At 41.5% G+C, this 21,427-nt stretch overlaps 1 protein-coding gene across 9 annotated transcripts in view; it reads right to left on the reverse strand.

The window, feature by feature from the left end:
- The window catches only part of KDM4C (lysine demethylase 4C), a 414,703-nt gene that overhangs the window by 77,594 nt on the left and 315,682 nt on the right, over positions 1 to 21,427 (reverse strand). For 8 of the 9 annotated variants that reach the window (XM_057720401.1, XM_057720400.1, XM_057720403.1 and 5 more), the window contains one exon: positions 9,068 to 9,253. In XM_057720401.1, coding sequence (XP_057576384.1) covers positions 9,068 to 9,253 — 186 coding nt within the window. Of the gene's footprint in view, positions 1 to 9,067; positions 9,254 to 21,427 lie in introns of those variants that run through there. The other variant, XR_009051206.1, reaches the window with a different exon arrangement.

Consider the following 21,427-nt stretch of genomic DNA (forward strand, 5'->3'; position numbering starts at 1 on the left):
TAGGAGGTGGGTCAAAAAGGATGTTGCTTTGATGGATGTCATAGAGTGTTCTGCCTATGTTTTCCTGTAGGAGTTTGATAGTGTCTGGCCTTACATGTAGGTCTTTAATCCATTTGGAGTTTATTTTTGTGTATGGTGTTAGGAAGTGTTCTCATTTCATTCTTTTACATGTTCCTGTCCAATTTTCCCAGCACCACTTATTGAAGAAGCTGTCTTTTTTCCATTGCATATTCTTGCCTCCTTTGTCAAAGATAAGGTGCCCATATGTGTTTGGGCTTACCTCTGAGTTCTCTAAGAATAGAGATCCATTGATCTTCCTTTCTATTTTTGTGCCAGTACCATACTGTCTTGATCACTATGGCCTTGTAGTATAGTTTGAAGTCAGGAAGCCTAATTCCACCAACTTCATTTTTCCTTCTCAAGATGGCTTTGGCTATTCGGGTTCTTTTGCGTTTCCATACAGATCGTAAGATTTCTTGTTCTAGTTCTGTGGAAAATGCCATTGGTAATTTGATAGGGATTGCGCTGAATCTGTAAATTGCTTTGGGTAGTACAGTCATTTTCACAATGTTGATTATTCCAATCCAGGAACATGGTATATCCCTCCATCTGTTTGTGTCGTCTTTGATTTCTTTCATCAGTGTCTTAAAGTTTTCTGCATACAGATCTTTTGCCTCCTTAGGCAGGTTTATTCCTAGGTATTTGATTCTTTTTGTTGCAATGGTGAATGGGAGAGTTTCCTTAATTTCTCTTTCTGCTCTTCCGTTGTTAGTGTATAGGAATGCAAGAGATTTCTGCGCACTAATTTTGTATCCTGCTACTTTACTAAACTCATCAATTGGTGCTAGCAGTTTTCTGGTAGAGTCAAGAGGCCTTTCTAGTTAATCCAGAGTTTTATACACCATATTTGTTGAATGTGGACAAAGAACATAGACCTAAAGAGCAGCCTTTTAGATAGAAAGGTTGGAACTTCTCTCATTTAAGTGCCTTTTCTATTGCTTGCAGTTAATAGTCTCACAAAAGTATACTTTCATCACATTTTGTCAGTATCTATGGATTTCATTATGACTATGGCATCTAATTACTGTTTTCTACATGAAGTAACTGAAAATCCTGCCTCTTATGCTTTACAAGATGTTGGAATGTCAAATACCCTGGGCTGTTGTGTGTCTGCTGACATATTCCATTTATATTTCTCTACTGTATCCATGGTGCTTGACTGTAATACCAATGTTAAAATACAGGGTTAGTGTCACTACTTAATTTTCTTAACAAGCTATCAAACAATAATGCATGCCTTAATTATTTTTTTTTAAAAAAAGGAGTATAAATTGCTGAAAAGCTTAAAATTTCCTGGGAACTGATAAATATTAATTCTGTGAAAAACTTAGCAAGTGTTTCATATGGAGACACACCTCACCTATGCTAAAAAACATAACCAGATAAGGGGTCCTTAGAGAGAAGACTTGATCTTCCTCAGTAGCGTGGTCTTTGAAGTTGCCAAGTGTCAACCATGCCATGTAAACAGTCCTTGCTGTTGTCCCCTCCTGCAGTACCTCTGCTGACTGGCCCCTGGTTCCATGACGCGCTTCAGGCTCATGGGTGGGGATAACAAGGCCAAGTGGGAAATCCAACACTGACAAGTTTCTCCTGGGGGTTCTGCTGCGTCTGCTTTAGTGATAAAAACCAAACACTTGAACCAAGATGCAGATTTTTTTTTTTTCATGAAATTTTCTTTTTTAAATCAGGATTAATTTGCAGTTTTACATGGCTGAATAAAAAAGTTCAGGCAAAATTTTCCTTTCTATAAAGCAACATTATTCCACTTTTTGAGAGAAATGAAGATAGCCAAGGCTGTCGAACAAGACATCTCCTGGAAATCAAGGCTCCACAGCGGGTGACTGCTAACACTCACATCAAAAAGCACTTAGGGCCTCAGTAGCCAACACGGCTTCAGAGTTATCTCAGGGGCTCTTCAGGGCCTTAGGAGCAAGCACTGTCTATCTGCAAAATAAACAAGGTGTCCCACACAACACATGTCCTAACATTTTTCAAATGCATTTGGATGTTTCCGGGAAACATTTGAAATAATGGTTTTTTTAACCAACCAGATTACAGGATAAAAGATAAGAAATCAGGGTCTGGAGAAATGCTGTACTTAAAGGCAAAGATATTGTTCTGAGCCACTGGGAACCAGCTCTGCTTTCTGTCCCCAGGTGACGATGTGGCTTTGCTGACCACGAGTCTGGTTCAAGAGCCAGTTGCTTGTACATTTTTCCTTAAATGGAAAAGCCCAGGCTGTTGAGAGTAAATTCTTCCAGAATGGAAATGTAGACCCCTAATATAGAGCGACTATATGGCAGCAAAGTACAGTTTTGATTCAGATCCAGCAGCAGCCAACCCCATGCAGACACTGCCACAACCGGGAGCCCACTAGGGAGCAGTGTGCAGGAGAGGTGGCACACCAAGGCACCCGGCCTTTCTCTGCCTGCATGGTCTCCCCATTCTGATTAGTTTCTGTATCCTTGACTGAATTAAAATTGGAATCTGCAATGGAGGCATCTGTTATCTCTTCCCACAAATTCAAAAACCCCTTGAAACACTTTAATTAGCATCAGAAATGGGTCTGGAATCTCTGCAGCTGGTGCCCAAGCTGGGACTGGCACAAAGACCCATACCAAGTGGCCAGACTTTCAAATGGAGCTGGAAAATGGGGAGGGACCGAAGGGTAAGCTAAAGATGGCTCGATGGAGGCAGAAGATGCTCTGGCCTGGGACTATGTGGTCACTGTGGGGAGCCTGTGGGGAGAGCGTCAGTGTCAGTGCGACTTTTCCTCTGTGCCAGGCCCAGCAGAAGGTAGGATGGCCCTCAGCGAGACTCCTTGGGTCTCCTAACTACCCCTGCTGTGAAGGCAGTGGGACCCCAGGGACTGAGGATGCGCTACAGATCCTCTGAAGCCCTTGTTCTACTGACTGGAAGCCTGGGGGAGAAAAGCTCCATGATCACTGACCTCGCCCTTCCCCTGGAAATGGCCACAGAAGTAGGAGCAAGAAATTAAAGCCAGGGTTATTAATAGAGTACAGAAGTTTCAAGTGGGATATATTTAATTTTTCTTGATAACATCAAGAAAAACAGGATCTTCACTGGTTTTACCTGATAGAGAGAACAAGGCAAAAATTGGTTCCAATTGTTAATATTCTAAAATGTCTGTGTTAAATATCTCCCCTCCCAGGCAAATCTGGCCTTAACTTTCTGTCATCTAGGATACACAGATTGACAGCTCAACAAAACACTCCTACTGATAAAAAGGTGAGAGATTTCTTTTTTCAAATGTATGTCTGATTGAGAAAGATTGATCAGGTTCATCTCTAAATCACTGTAGTGTTGTTTGTTTGTTTGAACGCTTGCTAAGAATTTTTTACTCCAGACCTTTCCTTTGGTCAGAATGCTCTGCTTTTCAATAACAGTACAAATTCAGAAGAGCATTTTGAAAATAATTTACATAGAAGAACAAATCATATACCAACACCAGATTATTATGCACGAGCCTAAGAAGAGTTTGTTATCTGGTCATAGCAAACCGTACTGACTGAACAGAAAGGGAGTTAGCAATATCCAAATTGTTATAGGAAAAACAACCACCACCAAGCACTGTTAATTAAACACAAAGACACCCAGATCTGGGAGGCAGGAAGAGGGCTGTGGGAATGGCACCATTCAGATCATTGTTAGATGAGTGTTAGCTAAATCCTGGTTCTCTTTCTTAAAAGCATGGAAGAGAAACTAGAAGGGGACAGAGTCAAGCCATTCAATGGAGCTCCAAACTAAAGGAGGGAAACGAAAAGAAAAAAGACAAAAAAAAAAAACAAAAAACACCAATGGAGTCAAACTATGGGCTGAATCAAGAGACAACCGGATAATTGAGAACTAATCACAAGTGAGAGTTTGGTTTGCTTTCAGTGTGGCCTTGATGCCAGCGAGTTTGCCTGGCTCCAACAGGGTTGACACACCAACTCAGCAAACAAACTCCCTCTGTTAAGAACCAGCATAAATGTTACCTCCTCTGTGAATTCTACCTAGCTGTCCCCGATAGAACCAGTGACCTCCTTCCAAGGACTCCCAAAATATTTTATTCACATCTTTACTTAGCCTGTCTTATTATGGAATAGAGCATGGCAGCTAAGAGCCTGGGTTCCGCGTCAGAGTGCCTGGTTTCAAATCCGCATAGTCAAAGTGTGACAGAAGCACTAAGAAGAAAATTACAGTCAACTGGTACTTGTTGGATCTATGAAAGGCTGGGACCCGTAATGGTGCTCAAAAGGGTCAGTGGGAATTTACAGTGGGAATGAGTGTCTGGGGTCTCTCCCTATCAATCCATAATCAACCTGAAACACGGCAGACTCTTTTTATAATTAATGAATTCACATAAAAATGTCACTGATTTCTTAACAGATTTTTTTTTTTTTGTCACGGTGTTTTCTCAATAACTGACACTGAGAGTATAATATACTATACAATATTCTAGGGTTTAGAATTAGGGCCCTTGATCATCCCTTGCTCCACATGCTGGCAAAGTGAAAGTTATATCTGCACACCAAGGGAAAGTTTTATTGTTAGTGATGACAGGTATCCTCACCCCATTACCCTGCAAAGGTTAGTTATATAAGTGTAGATTAACCAGAAGAGCTGCCTTGCTCCAAGTCCTTCATCAGATCCTGGGCAATGTCTTGAGCCATGCGTAGCAATGGCAGGGAAGAAGCGGTGCTGAAGTTTCCCTGGGCAGCTGGCCTGCAGACGCAGGTGGAGAAAGAAGTCAGTAAGTGCTGAGTAAGGACTCAAGTTCTATGACAAAGATGAGTGCTAGAATAGAACATGAAAGCGAGCTAAAGCGGCAGAACAACAAAAGACAAGAGAACCTTTCAGAGTGGGAGGGGCCAATATAGAAGCCAATATAACCACTACTTTCCATTGCCCACACCAAGGACACTGCCTTGAAATAAGATGCCCATGTAAAATATCTAACACACACTTGACATAAAAGATGCTCAATAAATACTAGCTCTGTTTTGTCCACTAAGCTCATTCCCTAGCATTAGAGAGTTATTTCAACAAATTTATACCAAGTGGCTTCTATGGACGGCCGAATACTAGTTCAAAGGATAAAACACTAAATCTAGTTAATATAATGATCTAGTTAAAATAACAGGAAAAAATTGAAGAAAAAGTATACAAAATAGCAGGAAAAAAACTGACCACTAAGATGTTTTCTCTACTCAAGTTCTTCCTCTTTTTTTTGAATAGGTGTCTGTCTCCATGTTAATAGCCACTACTCAGAAAATTATAAAGGAAATAAATTTCTCAATGTCTTTGATAGGAGAGGGTATTAAGATAGCAGTGCTGTACCTTGGATAAGATTTTGTGTTAGAGAAGCCTGCTCATTACAATGTATTAATGCAGAAAGTACACGTGATTCTGGAGCTCCAACGCTGCATATGTGGAACAAACACTATAATCCAACATGAAGGTTTATTGAAGTAACTTGCTTGGAAAAAAATCTGTGCATGCCGTCTTTCTCAGCTCTGTTGCGCTTAGTTCTTCAGGGATCTCTTCCACTGGACACCTGTCTAGTTTACTCAGGTGTGAGGAGACGGCCCCAGTGGTGACTGTACTTTGCAGGAAGTATATAATTTATGAGTAGCTCATTGTTTGCTTTGGAAAAGAAATGTTTTCAAGGCTCCCAGGTTCAAAACCATTTTACTATTTATTGTGTTCTCTGTCTTTTCCTTACAAACATCTGTGCAACATGAATGTTACGTGGGTTAGGAATATATCCAATGGAACCTTCAGAAATAGAGCCAGGAAGAAGGTCACAGTGGATCGTGGCAAAGGATGGTCAAATACCACCACGCTGTACACCTGAACACGTGCACACATACATGCGCACACGGGTGAAACCGCACATTTGAAAGAAAGCAGGGGCCGCTCAAAAAAGGTGTTTGACAAAAACACTGAAAACTGCATACTGAAAGTTAGGTTACCAGGGATTAGCTATGTACTTTCTGTAACACGCTCCTTTCTACTCCAAGAATTTGAAAGCTATCTGTTTTTCCAAATACTATCATTCTAATTACAGAGTATGGAAAAGTGCATTATAACAGATCAGATGAAATTTTTACACCATTATCCAGAATGATTTTACACTCAAAGCTCAACAACACTGAATAAGCTAGTATATTTTAAATAATTTATGGCATTAAAGGAGGAGTAGAATTTACTTTAAAATGGTCCTTTGGGATGCAAAAAGCAAATAATGGAAGAAACAAACAAACAAACAAACAAATAAATAAATAAATAAATAAATAAAAACTCTAAAGTGAGTAAAAATGGAGTATTGAAGTTACTGTAGCTTTACACTTCATTTCACTTAAATTGTACAGGCATCCTCTACTCTCTAAAACAGCTGTGTTGGATGGCCAAGTTAGCCTGAACTTTATCTCAGAGTTTTTTTTTCACTGCTGTGATTCAGCAATTGTCCATTACTCCCAAACAATCAAGGCATGGTTAAGAACATAAACTACACTTCTGACTCTTGGGAGTGTCTCCCCTGGCATTCACAGTTTACACAGAAAGATATCTCAGTGAATTTCAATTTTTTATGCTTGAAAAACGAAAGGACGTTTAATGCAGTAAGGGTGATTACAATGCTCTTAACCAAAGTTGCCAGATTCTATGAATTCCCTCCAGTTAGCTGTCAAACATTTGGGGGAGGAACCCATACTTGGAGTATAATTAAAGAATAATGCGTAAGTATTAGCTATCAGGAATGTATTTCAGAAATCCAGTGTTCATAGTGCTTCCCCCTAGAGAAATCTGCAAAGGCAATTTACGATCACTAAAATGTTTCTCTCATAAGGAAAACCTGCCACATGTAATGTTGTAAATTATATGATCTTTTCCCCACCCTTCACAAAGTATACCAAGCTTAAAGAGATCTGTAGGGAAGAGTAGTTTCTAAATCACCTCAAAGTCAAATATTTTCTTTTTCATCATCATTTATGAAACACATTAGTAATAAAAACCTGACTGAGCCACACATCAGAGTTAAGAGGAATGAGGTCCTGATTAAACACCTGGATCTCTTTAATAGCAACTTCAATATAATCATCAGTAACCACAGAGCTCTGGAATATTAAAAAGGGGACGTATGATCCCAAGCGAAGCTTTAGATGGACACCTCCAGCACCACTGGAAGTTTGGGGTCTGGAATTCAACAAATAGTAGAGTATGGGCTGAAAAGACATTTACATTCCAGCACCTGTCGCTCAATAACTGAATCTACTTGGGCAAAAAAACTGAACCTCTCTGAACTTGGGTTTCTTATCCTTGAAGCAGGGATAATATTACTCATGTGGCCCAGTTCATGTAGGATTGCAGCAGCAACAGCAGCAGTAGAAGTAGTAAAAAGAGAAAGCAGTAATACAACTTTCATTTTCTGTGGGTTTACAGTGTGCGGTGGATTGAAAACCACATGGTAAGGCAGGCATGCCACTGTAGACAAGGAAGCTGAGACTCAGAGAGAAGAGCTGGTGCAAGGCCGCACATGCGTTACTGGCAGAATCCAAGTGTGAACACCAACGACTCTGACTCCAGAGGCTATGACCCAATTCCCATCTCAGAATGTACTCACATGTGTCATCGAATGAGGTCATGCCAGTGACTGCGCTGTAAATGGCAGAGCGCCACGTGATGTAATGTGTTATTAGTGTAATTTTTTTAAGTTGCTAAAATTTTTTCTGCTGAGTACATACACTATTCTTAGCAAGAGCCCATCAACCCAAGAAACTAAGGGAAAAGCATAAATGAATATGTAACTTGAGACCTGAGACAATGGAAAAATATGGACAATAACTTTAAAATGGATGTGACAGTTGGTGATGTCATATGCTACATTTGCACATTCACAGGCATCCACACAGAGTCCCGACCCACAAACGTCAAGTATCTCTCAAGACACCAATGGAAGTTGCTGGAATCATTAAAAAGCTGAGAGATCTGTTGCATATGGGTCATGGCTCCTCAAGCCCATACGACTCAGCTTGGCAGGCTGCTCACAGGAGGGGATCAGAGACAGAGGAAAAGCATGCAAGTCATCTGTGGCCAAGCTTCTCGGGGACAACAAAGGGCAGCACGTTAGCAAAGCTGAGGGTCCATAAGATGCCTTAGTCCCTGACTGGAGCCAAAAACAATGATGGTGAACAGGAAAGCGAACGCAGGCTTAGCAACTACCTCTACACTGTCTTAATTATTCTAAGCCTTTGAAACAGAGGAAAGACTCCATTTACCAAGGACAGGTAAACTGAATAACAGTTAAAGTCACATGTTAGTTACCCGCAAACACTCTTTTCCCAGAAACAGGTTCAGTCCGGAGTGAAATGGAAAAGGCAGAAAACGCTGACCTCTGTACCTCCCTTCTGCATTTCTGCTTTTCTGAGCTTGTCCTCAACTCCTCCCGGGGCCTCCATGCTGCCCCTAGCTTATCCCATCTCAGGCAGCAAGTCCCCAAACATCTGTGACCACCCTCCCCCTCCCTTTACTGTGTTGCTGCTCTTTGTCTTTTCTAGAAGAGATTAAATAGACCCCCAAGGCTGGCGTGTACAGGTGTCTGGATTAAACACGGCAGGATCTCAGGAGACACTTCCACAGCAGTCTCTTCTCAGAAACGCTCTCCCCGTCATCCTAGAGATATGCAGTGCACCACCTGTACAACCACACTCAGCAGCCCATAGACAGAATCCAAAACAGAACAGGCATGAAGAGTTTTATCCATTCATCTGTTCATTCACTCATTCAATTCAATAAACATTTACTGAGACTAGCATGTGCCAGGTACCGACGGGTCTCAGGAAAATACTAGTAGATAACGTATAATCCCCGCCCTCAAGAAACTCACAGTCTAGATATGTCATCAGTGAGTAACCTTACAGAGTAGAGCATGCTGGCCCTGGGAGGTGTGCAGGAGAGGATTCATATGCAGTCTTGACATCAGCAGAGGGAGAGCAGGACTTACCACATTTGGGTTGACCTTATGTCGAAAGCACGTGATGTTCACCACATACGGCCAGTCGTCAGGCTCCATCAGCACCCCAGCAGCATGAGCACACGTGACGTGGAAGGAGGCTGGGCAGCGGCCGTAGGAACACTGGATGCAGGCTCCGGAGACCTTCTTAACCCGATGTCTGCAGAACATGCATTTCTGGAGGGTTAAAACAAAGAAGAGCATCAATTCAAACTCGGTTAACTCAGCCGACTTCCACACTTCACAGCATAATAGCTATTAGAGTGGGAAAAAAACTGATTACATCAACAAGGTCTGACCTCCAGGAGCCCTAATGGTGAGAGTGACTGTGGCAATATAAGCCACACACCTTCAAGGAAACACACCCCTACGCCACATACTACCAGACATATGCTGAAATACTCCTTGCGGTTAGGAAAGCCAAGCCCTTTTGAACATGCTTCTCCAGGCACAGAGCTAAGGAAAAGGCCCCCCGGGTGCTTCTGTAAATCACCCATGAATGATGAGGCTACTTCTCTTTTACCACCTGCATGGAAGGCCTTTCTGTACGTCAAGAGAGAGACTACGGGTTTGGCAGACAGGCGCATACTTCTCCTGGATTAGATGAGGTCTTCAAAAATACCCACACAGCACACAGATGGGCTAAGGTTTCCATTTACAAGGAAATGTCAAGTGTTAAATGGTCCAATGTGGAAACTATGGGCTCAAGTGTTTAATAATCCAAATCTGAACCCTTCATGATTGAAACAAAAATATGCCTCCCAAAGTGAGAAAATTGAAAATCACCCCAAAGGGCATAATTTTGTTGAATATCTATAGCTGACTATGCCTGGGGAAGAAAGAATGGAAATAAAAACAGCAATAATAATTACTACAATCTGAAAATTAAATTGCATACAATTAGCCCTAAACATTATCAGTACATTTGTTATGAGAGATGGAAAAAAATCAAACAGCTTCACTAAATGCAAGATTTGTGAATACTTGAAGGTTAGAAAAAAATAGTTGTAGAACAACACAGGGTCAAGTTCAGAAAGAAGAAGAAACAATGATCAAAAAACTCAACTTTTCATTCCTAAGGATAAAGTAAGTCTGCAAATCTGAAAAAATGATGATGCAAATGTTCTTCTTTTATAGGTATATTTTCCTTTCTAGGACGAGAAAGGTACTTACACTCAATACCTTTTGAGGACTGTAATATTTTATCACAGACCTGCAAGAATCGATGTGCAGGGCTTCCCTGGTGGCGCAGTGGTTAAGAATCTGCCTGCAAATGCAGGGGACATGGGTTCGAGCCCTGATCAGGGAAGATCCCACATGCCGCAGAGCAACTAAGCCTGTGTGCCACAACTACTGAGCCCACATGCTGCAACTACTAAAGCCTGCGCAGCTAGAGACTATGCTCCGCAACCAGAGAAGCCACCGCAATGAAAAGCCTGCGCACCACAACGAAGAGTAGCCCCCGCTTGCCACAACTAGAGAAAGCCTGCACGCAGCAACGAAGACCCAATGCAGCCAAAAATTAAATAATTAATTAAAAAAAAAAAGAATCAATGTGCACTAAACTTCTATCTCTTCTTTGCCTTCACATCTGATCAGCATCTTCAGTCTTATAGATTCTGTACCTTAACTGTGCTCTGATCTCGCTTACCCATCTATGCCAACTGCCACCATCTCTGTCCATGGTGTCTTGCCCAGTGTAGTAATGGCCTCCTAACAGGTCTCACTGTCTCTTATTTCATGCCATTTTGATTCACCTTGCCATAGAACTAAAACAAGACCCACAGTAATACAAATAAAAGCATTATTTAACATCTTGATATCTCTTTGGCAATTCTTGATATCAGTTTCAATACATTCCTGGTAATTCTTGGTATACTGGTATCTTTTTGTCAGTTCCAACCATTTGAAATATGATGACAGATTTAATAGAAAGAACTCATATCAGGAGCCCCAGGCATAATCAGATAATCTTTTAAGAGCCTAATTATACCACAAAGAGGTCAGTGTTCGAATAAATTCAGATAATTAACAGATGTATGAAAGGAGAAATTGTTACTTTACTAATTAAATAGGATTAAGAGTAAGAAAGAGTATTATGACTTAGCTAATTACTAAATTGGTAACTACCAGCCTCTTCTACCATTAACTTCCTCAATAAACAGAAGCTCTCCAGGAAGGAGGAAGGAGACAGAGAGCATACATACAAGCCCAGTAATAATGCAATCCTTGGACTCTAGTAAGGGAAGTGCCTCCTTTCCCACGAAGACCAGAGGTGACCATTTCTAAGGATAGAACCAGTATCCTTAGAAAGCCAACCAGACTGCAGACTATTGTAATACAATGCTTTGGAAAATGTTTATTCATAGAGTTGAGAGGTTTGACTTAAACATCAAAGAAGTTCTTGCAGAGACAGAGAATTCCACAAAACTTAACAGGGGAGCCATTCCATATGCTATAGTACAGTCTACATTAGTACTTCTAAACCCTAGTTTCCCTTGCTTGCTACTAAACCAATTGTTCTCTACCCTGGCTAAAGCATCTGTGGCAATTTGACACCTACACTGCTGGGCTACAGAATTTAATCCAGTAGGGCAAAGATTAGGGCATACAAGACATTTACTAGAATGTTACAATAGAATTAAGTATTATGAAAGAAGAAGAAACAAAATACTAGATGGAACCAGAATGACCGGTGCAAGGAGGTATGCTTGGGGGCAACAGAGGGAAGAAGGCTTTAAAGAAATGCAATGACTGACTTGATCAAGATGGTGGACTCAGCCCCTGCTCCAAACCCTCCAGCCTCAAACCCTAAATATATAAAGAGACAGGAAAAAGGGGACTTCCTGCATGCCACAACCAAGATCCTGTATGCCACAACCAAGACCCAGTGCAGCCAAATAAATAAATAGATAAATAAATATTAAAAAAAAAAAAAAGACTATCAGGAAAAAGAATGAAACCACAACAGCAATGACTAACAAAAAAGAGAGCACAATTCCAGGAAGGAGAGCCCCAGCAAAACTATTAGCAGGTATCTCTGAGGAGACAGTTCTGGCAAGGCCAATGCCAAGAGTGGAAGTAAATAATTAAAAGACAAGAGACCCACTGTGGCCCACCCTGCCCCCACTCATCATCAGCAGGTGAAGTAATCTGATCTGATATGAATCCAAGTCCTGTGACCTGACCCATCATTGCCAATAAGACAAGTGGATTCTCATTTAGGCTAAGGGGAAAAAAAAAGTGCACCCAAGATATGCAACTAAAATACAATCACATACTTTAAAAATCACAAACACTTGAAGGAAAATAGTGCCATGAACAAACAGTGCTATAATTAATAAATAGAAGAATAGCTGGGCTAAGGAATCGGGTAAGGGGAAACAAGAGATGAGTTTAAAAGAGATGCAGTACACATAATGATAGAGATTCCAAAATATATCCCATCCACTAAAAAACAAAAACAAAAACAGTAACAACTACCCAGTTCTAAAATTAAAAATATCACTGTAGGGACTTCCCTGGTGGCGCAGTGGTTAAGACTGTACACTCCCAAAGCAGGGGGCCTGGCTTCGATCCCTGGTCAGGGAACTAGATTCCACATGCGTGCCACAACCAAGAGTTTGCATGCCACAACTCAGAAGCCCATGTGCCGCAACTAAAGAGCCCACCTGCTGCAACAAAGACCTGGCAGAGCCAAATAAATAAATAAATTTTTTTTTTTAATATTACTGTAAAAAAAAAATCAAGATGTGCTGAATTCTGAAATGGATCCCACTGAAGATCAAATTAGCAACTGGAAGACAGAGCCCAAAGACTGTATGGAACACAGAAGAAAAGATCAAAAAGATGGAAAATCGAACACAAATGCTAAGCAGATGGAAAAGAGATTCAGATGTTCTATTATTTTTCTAAAAGGAATTCTAGATGAATAGAAAAAGAGAAAATAGCAGAAATTTTCCAGACCTGAGAAAAGGCCTAACAAGTGGATTAATTTTTTTTTAAATCACCTAAATACATCTTAGATATGTCTTAGATTTCCAAGTAAAAGAGAGAAAATCCTCAAATCTTCCAAAGAATAAAAGAGAAAAATCAGATCTCTAGTCCGCAACAGCGAGTGCTAAAAGACAATGAAACAATGTCTTCCAATTTAAAAAGGAAAGTTAAATTTGGTCTATATCCAGCCTAATTTTCATTCAAATGTGAGGACAAACACAAACATTACTTTTTCTTTCTCACATTCAAGGATCAGAAGTTCGCATGAAGAAGTGAAGGGCAACCACAAAGCTAAACATGTGGATAAATCTAAAAGAATATGGGCTTTATAAACAATAGTAGTAATGTCTTCTGAGTATGAAATGTAGACCATCCATGGGATCACCCTAGCAGCAAGGTGGATAAAGAACCGACTGGTGGGAAAAGAAACTGCTAGGAAGCCACGGAGATACTGAGGCAAAGGCTGATGAAGACCCGGGCTAGGGAAGCGGCTATTCGGAGGAAGGTAAATGTTAAGTTTTTTATTCTTGTTATCCTTGGTTGACAGAGATTCTATATCTTCCTTTAAACAGAGCTACTCACTCAAGGCCGGGGCTGGACAGTCTGTCTGCGGTGGGAAAGAACCTCTCTAGCAGCTGCATTAGTCTTGAAATAGATGAGGGTTGAGGTGACCAATTTCTAGAGGGACAGGGATTGAAGGAAGCATGTGAACAGTAAGACTGCTGGGTACTTAAAAGCAAAGAAGGCTCAGAAAGACAGGGCCATTCTTCCCGCAGCTCCTGCTTGAGGTGCCAGTGATCCAATGCGAAAGCGTTCAGGAGCCAATTTCTGGAAGACAATTAGTAAAGGAGGTTTGAGAAGTCAAATGAGGCCGCCTAGAGAGCCATCACTTGGGGTGCTTCAGAACAAGTCGAGGAGGGCTGATGTCCAGGGAGACCGACATAGCACAGGAGGAAAACGCTGACACAGATGACATTGGAGAGTGACTTTAAGGTGTCATTCACCTTTATGGTTTTCTAGTAAGGATGCCTGAGACATAATAACTGCCCTATGTTTGCTGAATTAAACTGAATCTAAGCAAGTATCTTTTGGTCAAGCTATAGACCTACTCACCTGTTTCCTCAATGGTGAGAAAAGACCCCACACACAGCTGTGCCCTCAGAGGTGTTAGAGGACTTCCGAATCACTCAGAGGCTTGCTTAAAACACAGACTGTGGGCCCCACCCCCAGAATTTCAGTGTGTCTGGGCTGGGGCTATTGAATACGCATTTCTGACAAGCTGCCGGTGATACTGGTGCTGTTGATACAGGGATCACACTTTGAGAAGCCCTGGGTTGGAGGATTAAAGGGTTAAGGGATGTCGATTATTCTGAGAGCCTCTAGCATAAGGGAATTCAGGAAGTACAATGTTTTTTCATCTATTCTTCTGTGTCAAGGGCTGAGAGAATCCTCAAGCGAGTATGATTTATAGAGCACTGTACTTTCTTGGGGGACTGGATTTCCATACTTATTCCAATGGCATAGGCCATTAAGGCTCCTAATGGATTGAGGAATTAATGAAGTATCTGGCAGTGAGGCTTTGTGGATCATCAGATTCCTTGAGCATACAGTCTGGCAAAGGGCATCAAGAAATGATGAGCTGTGAAGGAGTTAGAGGTTCAAAGCACATCCCCTTCCCTTCTCTTTTTTCTTTTAATATGATTTGTAGTATGATTTTATTGTTTTGCCAATTTTATAATTCTTTTTTCTTCCATAAGTAAACTGACAATTCCAAAACAGGCACCAATACTTTTATTTTAATTAGTGTTTCCGTATTAGACAAGTAACAAGTTGATATTATCTAATTCCTTTCTCCTCTTGCTCTCCCAAGACACTTGTCCCAGGTACTCCATGGCAAGCTAACGTTCTCAGCTCCAACAGGGAATAATGTTGGACTCAATGGATGTCACTACTGTTGCAGGCAAGTCAGAGGACTGAGGCTGAAACTCTGATTTTGCTCCACATCCTTAAATATAATTTTTAAAACAGAAACTTTTTTTTTCAATCTACCTGTAAAATTTAAGTTCTACTCATTAGTATTCATTAAGTCAGTCACTCACGTGCCAATAACGGCCAGTACTGGGGGAACACTGCATGATAAAGTCTAAGATCTACAGCAAGGAACTTACAGTCCAGGGGAGGAGACAGACGTGTAAACAACTTAGGCAGAAGGAAAAGCAGAATGCAAGAGCTGTCATATGAGAGCAAGACTCAGCAGGAACAGAGAGAGGAGTAGATTGATACCGAGAGAAATCAGTTTACCCAGAGAGCTAAAGAGTGGCTGGGGAGGGAGGGAGAAGGGAAGGTTGAAAACCAAGGTGTTCACCGTGAAATCACACTGCAGGGGATGGGCTGCTACAGTGAGGGGCAGCAATTACTATGCAGAATCGCACCACTCGGGCCAGACAGCGGTCTAAGGATGTTACAAACGGCAGACATCATAAAATGATACAGTAAAACACAATTCTGAATACTCGTGCATCGGCTAATAGCATGGCGAGTACTCTGTTCTCCACACCCCCATCAAGAAAAGTTATTTCTGCTCTTCAAGTTCAGAGCATTAAAATAAATGGCTCACGATGTCAAGTGTGTTGAATTAAACCCTTATATATGATATGTATCAGAAGCCATTTATCTCACTGCTTTTTGTTTGGTGAGATTCAACCCGCAAGGGGTGAGAAGCTAAGAAAAAGTCAAGCAGCAGGTTAAAGAGGAAACAGCAGAGGAATGAGCTCAGCCAGGCCAAGAGACCGAGCTAGAGAAATGGGCAGAGGTGGTGGGGATCAGACAGAAGGCTGCACTTATTCAAAACAAGCAAGGGAGGCTTTGTTGGCCCTGAGAAATATTAAATAAGAATCACAAAAGGATTCTAGAACTGGAAAGGCCATAGCAGTTCAGACACAAACTGACAAATTAACAAATGACTCTTGAAAAGTATTATGTCAACAGCTTAGTCACACTTTTTTTTTTTTAAATTTTGGACCGGCAGAAACACCACTGGGAAGATCACCAAATAGGAATCCTCTGGATGCAGCTTTTAATCCCAGCACCAGAACACTAACTGCACATAGTAGGTACTCAATAAATATCCATTGACTAAATGAAGGACTGTTTCCTTATTATATATAACATGTCAATTATTCTTTCAGCTATCTCAATATTTATTAAATGCTTTCTATATAAAAGGCATTTTGAAAAATGCAAAAGGAGATACAAAAATGAAAAAGATGCCATCTGTGTATTCAAGAAGCTTAATTTGGCAAATAAAAAGAGCTGTGACAAAAATGTTGCCATGGTCATCACTATAAGCAAGATGAAGGGCTACAGATTTGGAAGGAAACAGGGCTGGACCAGCAGAACAAAGGTGAGGCCAGCATGTGCGCCTGAGCAGTTACCTACCTGCAATCCCGCTCTTCACTACTTCTCTACTGAGAAAGAGGGGCAACAGGGGAGGAACTTCATGACAGCCACTCAAGGGACACCAAACACAGGACAAAGAAGGAGGTGCGATTCTGCCTGGACAGCTCAGCCCAAGTGGCAGGACTGCTCAGGCAGGTGACCTGTGCACCACTCTGACCTGAGGGCCACACGTCACCAAGTCCAGGCACTGCTGGGTCAGTTCCACAGGCTGGGCTCCTGGAACTCATAATAAAGTAAAAAAGGGGTTTCTCCAAAGTCAGAAGTTCCCTGGAATCATCTTCTTGGTGTTCAGAGGCTTCGTGCAATGCTTCTGCACCAGATCAGATGCTGCCTTGGCGGGGTGCTAGGGACGTGGGGTGTGATGCCTGAGCCTCTAGTGGCGGTGAGGACACGGGGTCCCCCACGTGGCTCAGAGAAGCTGTCCGGAAGGCTTTAGAGAACTGGGGGAGCCAGCAAGTGCGGGCGGGCTTTGAGCTTGCCTTGAAGGACTAGCAGGTTTCAGCTAGTCCACGTGCAGCGGGATGAGGAGGGAGGGAGGATGTTCTTGATGGATGTAACAAAGCTAAGAGGTTTCTGAGTGGCTCTGGCAACCAAGCAAGTCTCCAGACCAGCCCACCCAGAAAATCTGAACAACCCTGGGCTAAGAATGCCTGTTGCCCAGGCATGTCCCTTTGTTCGTCCATCTTTTGCTCTTAGGGGGTTGGACAAATTCCACTCTTGTTATCAAAGGCACCTGGCACATGTACAAACTAAATATCTGGGGAGTGCCTTGACCAAACACCACACTCTCCTGTCTTCCCTATGTGGACAGTATTTCACAGTAATTAGAAGCATGGACTGGGAAGTCACACAGACCTGCTTTTGAATCTAGCACAGCGCAGGCACAAGGGCTCGTCACAGGAACAGCAAAAATAACATGGCCTGAATAAACAGAAGTGGAGGGGTGAGAAGTTGTGGGGGCAGCAGGCGAGCCCCTAAACATCTCCTGCCCTTCTTCCCGACACCTCCTCAGCAGAAAACAGAGCTTCCCTTGCGCACTTAACTACCTGGACTGTGCAGAAAAGCCAGACATATAAGCAGCATTTGCAAGTAAATTAAATATTAAAGGCAACATCACAATCTCATGTTGAAAAGGCACTTCACTGATAGTAAAAAGCAGCGTTTGCTGAATCACAAAATAGGCAATGTTATCTATGCTGAGAAAAATCAATCACTTATCATTTCTACTTCTCCAACAGCCTGTTTACGTTCCATACTTCAAGTTTATTTCAAATTTAAAGGGCGATGGGGGCATACAATTATAACATATAGAGAGCTTTAGAACAAATCTTATTCTGAGTACTTATTGTCGCTAAATGTCTTTCAGCTGATGGGCAGGGAAAGGAAGCCTCCTACACTACAAAATAAACATTTTCTGAGTACTTTTGTATTTGCATTTTTATTTCTTTTTATGTTAATATTAAAGAGCACCTGTTTCCTAGAGGAAATGCCATTATTTGAAATTATTGTTTACAAGAGAACAAACAGAAATTCTTACTCTCCCCGAATAAAGCATCTAATTGAACTCAGAATTACTGAATTACATACTTAAAAAAAAAGGGCACTCTGTCCTTTCTGGTACAACGAGGTCCTGCTTAGTCACTGATATGTGCTCTCCACCCTATAAAAATCTACGCAAATTTGTGAGGTTACTTATAACTTAGGAGAATTTTTATAGATTGCTCTGAATTAATGTTGGAAATGATAATATTTTAATCATTTAATTCTCTGTGTTAAACCTAAAAAAAAAAAACCCAGTTTTCCTGTTTGACATAGTTTAGGAAGGCTGACTTACAAGCTTCCTGCTGTTCCAAGGACAGGCATAAAAAAAAATCTTTACTTACTATGAATATCAGATATGACTTGCTATTGACATTATCAAATCAAGGACTAAGACACATTTTCTATTTATTTCTGGCCTCGAGCCTGAAGGCCTAAAGATATCTGACCAAAAAAAACAGAATAAATCGAAGATAAAGACTAATTATCCTTTGCAATATTTGTTTTGAGACAGTGCAAACATCCAACACTGTGAAAAGCTGTGGGGTTGTTCTGTCCAAGGTTTTTCAGAGAGGTGTGTATATTTCTGAAATTCCTGTTTTCTGTGTATTTACTGAAATTGCATTCATTGGTGAGATATGAAAGGAAACGGTAAAGACATCTCCCATTTGCTAATCTGCAATGAAGGAATTGGGTCCCACGAGCCATGTTTCAACTGCCTCTCTCTTATCCGACTTCCCATGGACACTTTTTAACAGTTTAAGTGAACATTTATGTACACTCCTGCTGCATATACTTATCTTGGTGAAGGGTACTTAATTTGAGTGGTTGGGAAAAGGAAAAATAGAGATCTCATGATTTTTCTTTCATCACTACACAAGCTGAGATGCTGGGGTGTGCTTTCTGCTCTGTCCCAAGGCCCCTGAATACATCTGACCCTTGTTAGAAACTGTCACCCATAAACTGTTCTCCCTGTGGCCTGCCACAGCCTCTTTGCTTCTTGACTTTCAATTACACCAGCAGCAGACCACATTGACAAAATGTATGCTTAAGTTAAAATACCCCAGCACGTCTCCAAATAAAACTGAGGAAGCCGTTTTATTTGATGAAAAGCTATTTATTTAATGAAAAGCTATTAGGTCAATGTGGTACCCACGTGTGGCTGTTTAGAGGAAGACCCTCTCCCTCTCCAGTGGGAAAAACTGTGGCCCTGAGAAGAGTCAGGTCAGGGTACAGCCCCCAGTGTGAGCACTGTCCAGTCCAGAGCCCATCCCTCCTCCTGCTTCTGGAGGAAAAATCACCTAACAATGAGTTTGAGGATTTGTCTTCTGGATTAGACAGATGTGGGGGTTCAATCTCAAGTAGCCCTTAGGTCCCTTAGAAACTCTTTTATCTTTCCCAGTTGAGGGAATGGACAAAAGGCAGTAAAATAGGCTCTGGTCAAAGGAATAGGGCTGAATCCTAACCCTGCCCCCACTGTGGCCTTGCACTGACTTACTAACCAGGATACTGCTTCTGGATTATGTAGGTGGACTTCCTCTGAGGACCAGTAAATGGTCAATATTTTTTTCAATGATCTGTTGTTTGTGGGTAATCACTCCAAGCTTAGCTGCTTCGCTGGTCAAGTAAAGATGACAACAGCAACTACTCTTCATGAAGCTGTTCTCAGGGGTCAAAGAAATAACATACACAAAAGGTTTCTCAGTCCCGAGGACACGGTCAGAGCTCAGCAAGGCTGCCCCATCTGTTCCCAAACCTTACCGCTCTTGAACCCCAGCCCAAATCCTCACTTTCTAAAGACAACTGAGCTTCTTCCTTCACCCAAATAATAGCGACCCTCAGGCATGAAGTTCCTCAATGGCCCTGTCCTCCCCTTCATCTTCAGAGCCACAGTTCCAAAACACGGAAATATCCAGAGACTATATAACTATAGATTTGCCACATATTGTTATTTAATGCATTAATTTTTTTAAAAACACGTTACCATATCACAAACTAATTTTTAAATATTTTAATAAGTGTACTTCAATATTATTGGTTCCTCTGTAATCCTATGTATTTTATTTTTAATATTTTAAAACATTTTTCTGAAGAACTGTCCATAGCCTTGACCAAAAACTGCTGAAAAAGAGTCCATGAAACAAGAGTTAAGAACCCCTGGCACAGAACCATTAATCTGTCATACAGAGTGAAGTAAGTCAGAAAGAGAAAGACAAATATTGTATGCTAACTCACATATACGGAATCTAAAAATGGTACTGATGAACTCAGTGACAAGAACAGGGAAGCAGATACAGAGAATGGACTGGAGAACTCGAGGTATGGGAGGGGGCGGGGGGTGAAGGGGAAACTGAGAAGAAGCGAGAGAGTAGCACAGACATATATATACTACCAACTGTAAAATAGTCAGTGGGAAGTTGTTGTATAACAAAGGGAGTCCAACTCGAGGATGGAAGATGCCTTAGAGGACTGGGGCAGGGAGGGTGGGGGGGAATCGAGGGGGGGGCGTCAAGGAAGGGAGGGAATATGGGGATATGTGTATAAAAACAGTTGATTGAACCTGGTGTACCCCCAAAAAAATAAAATAAAAAAAAATAAAAAAAAATAAATGTTTAAAATCACCCTGAATGAACACAGTGATTACAATCGCCACATAAGAATAAATATTTCAGTGAATAAGCAAAAATGGAAAACATCATGATTAGATTACTGGAATCCTAGGGTTGTCTTTTTTAAGGTCGTTGTTTTACCGTTTTTACAATAAAATAAAAAAGGTTAAAGCATAAACCATGGTATCTTTAGAGCTCCCCACCCCCCGCCCCACCCCACCCCGCCCCTCTCCTAACATTTCAAAATCAGAACTGGGGAGTTCCCTAGTGGTCCAGTGGTTAAGAATCCACCTTCCAATGCAGGGACACAGGTTTGATCTCTGGTCGGGGAACTAGGATCCCACATGCCACCGGGCAACTAAGCCCACGCACCGCAACTCCTGAGCACGTGAGCCATGACTAGAGAGAGAAGCCCACGCACCACAATGAAGATCCCGCATGCCGCAGCTAAGACCTGAGGCAGCCCAAAATAAATAAATATATACATATATATTAAATGAACTTCCTTGACATCTCCACTGGCATGTTTCATGGACATCTTAAACCTTGAATGTTAAAAACTAAACTTGATTGTAAGGCATAAGCAGAAAAAGTAAGCCCCATAAGTAAGCTGTGGAGACTGGGTAAATCTTTAAAAAGAAAAAGAAAAATCAGAACTGGCAGATTTGCTTCCACAATGAACCAAAAACACTGTGCACGACCCTCGGTTTCCCTGGTTTTGCAACTAGCCACGAACAGGCCATAGAAA

This window comes from Hippopotamus amphibius, chromosome 2, assembly GCF_030028045.1.
Source record: "Hippopotamus amphibius kiboko isolate mHipAmp2 chromosome 2, mHipAmp2.hap2, whole genome shotgun sequence".
Taxonomy (NCBI): domain Eukaryota; kingdom Metazoa; phylum Chordata; class Mammalia; order Artiodactyla; family Hippopotamidae; genus Hippopotamus; species Hippopotamus amphibius.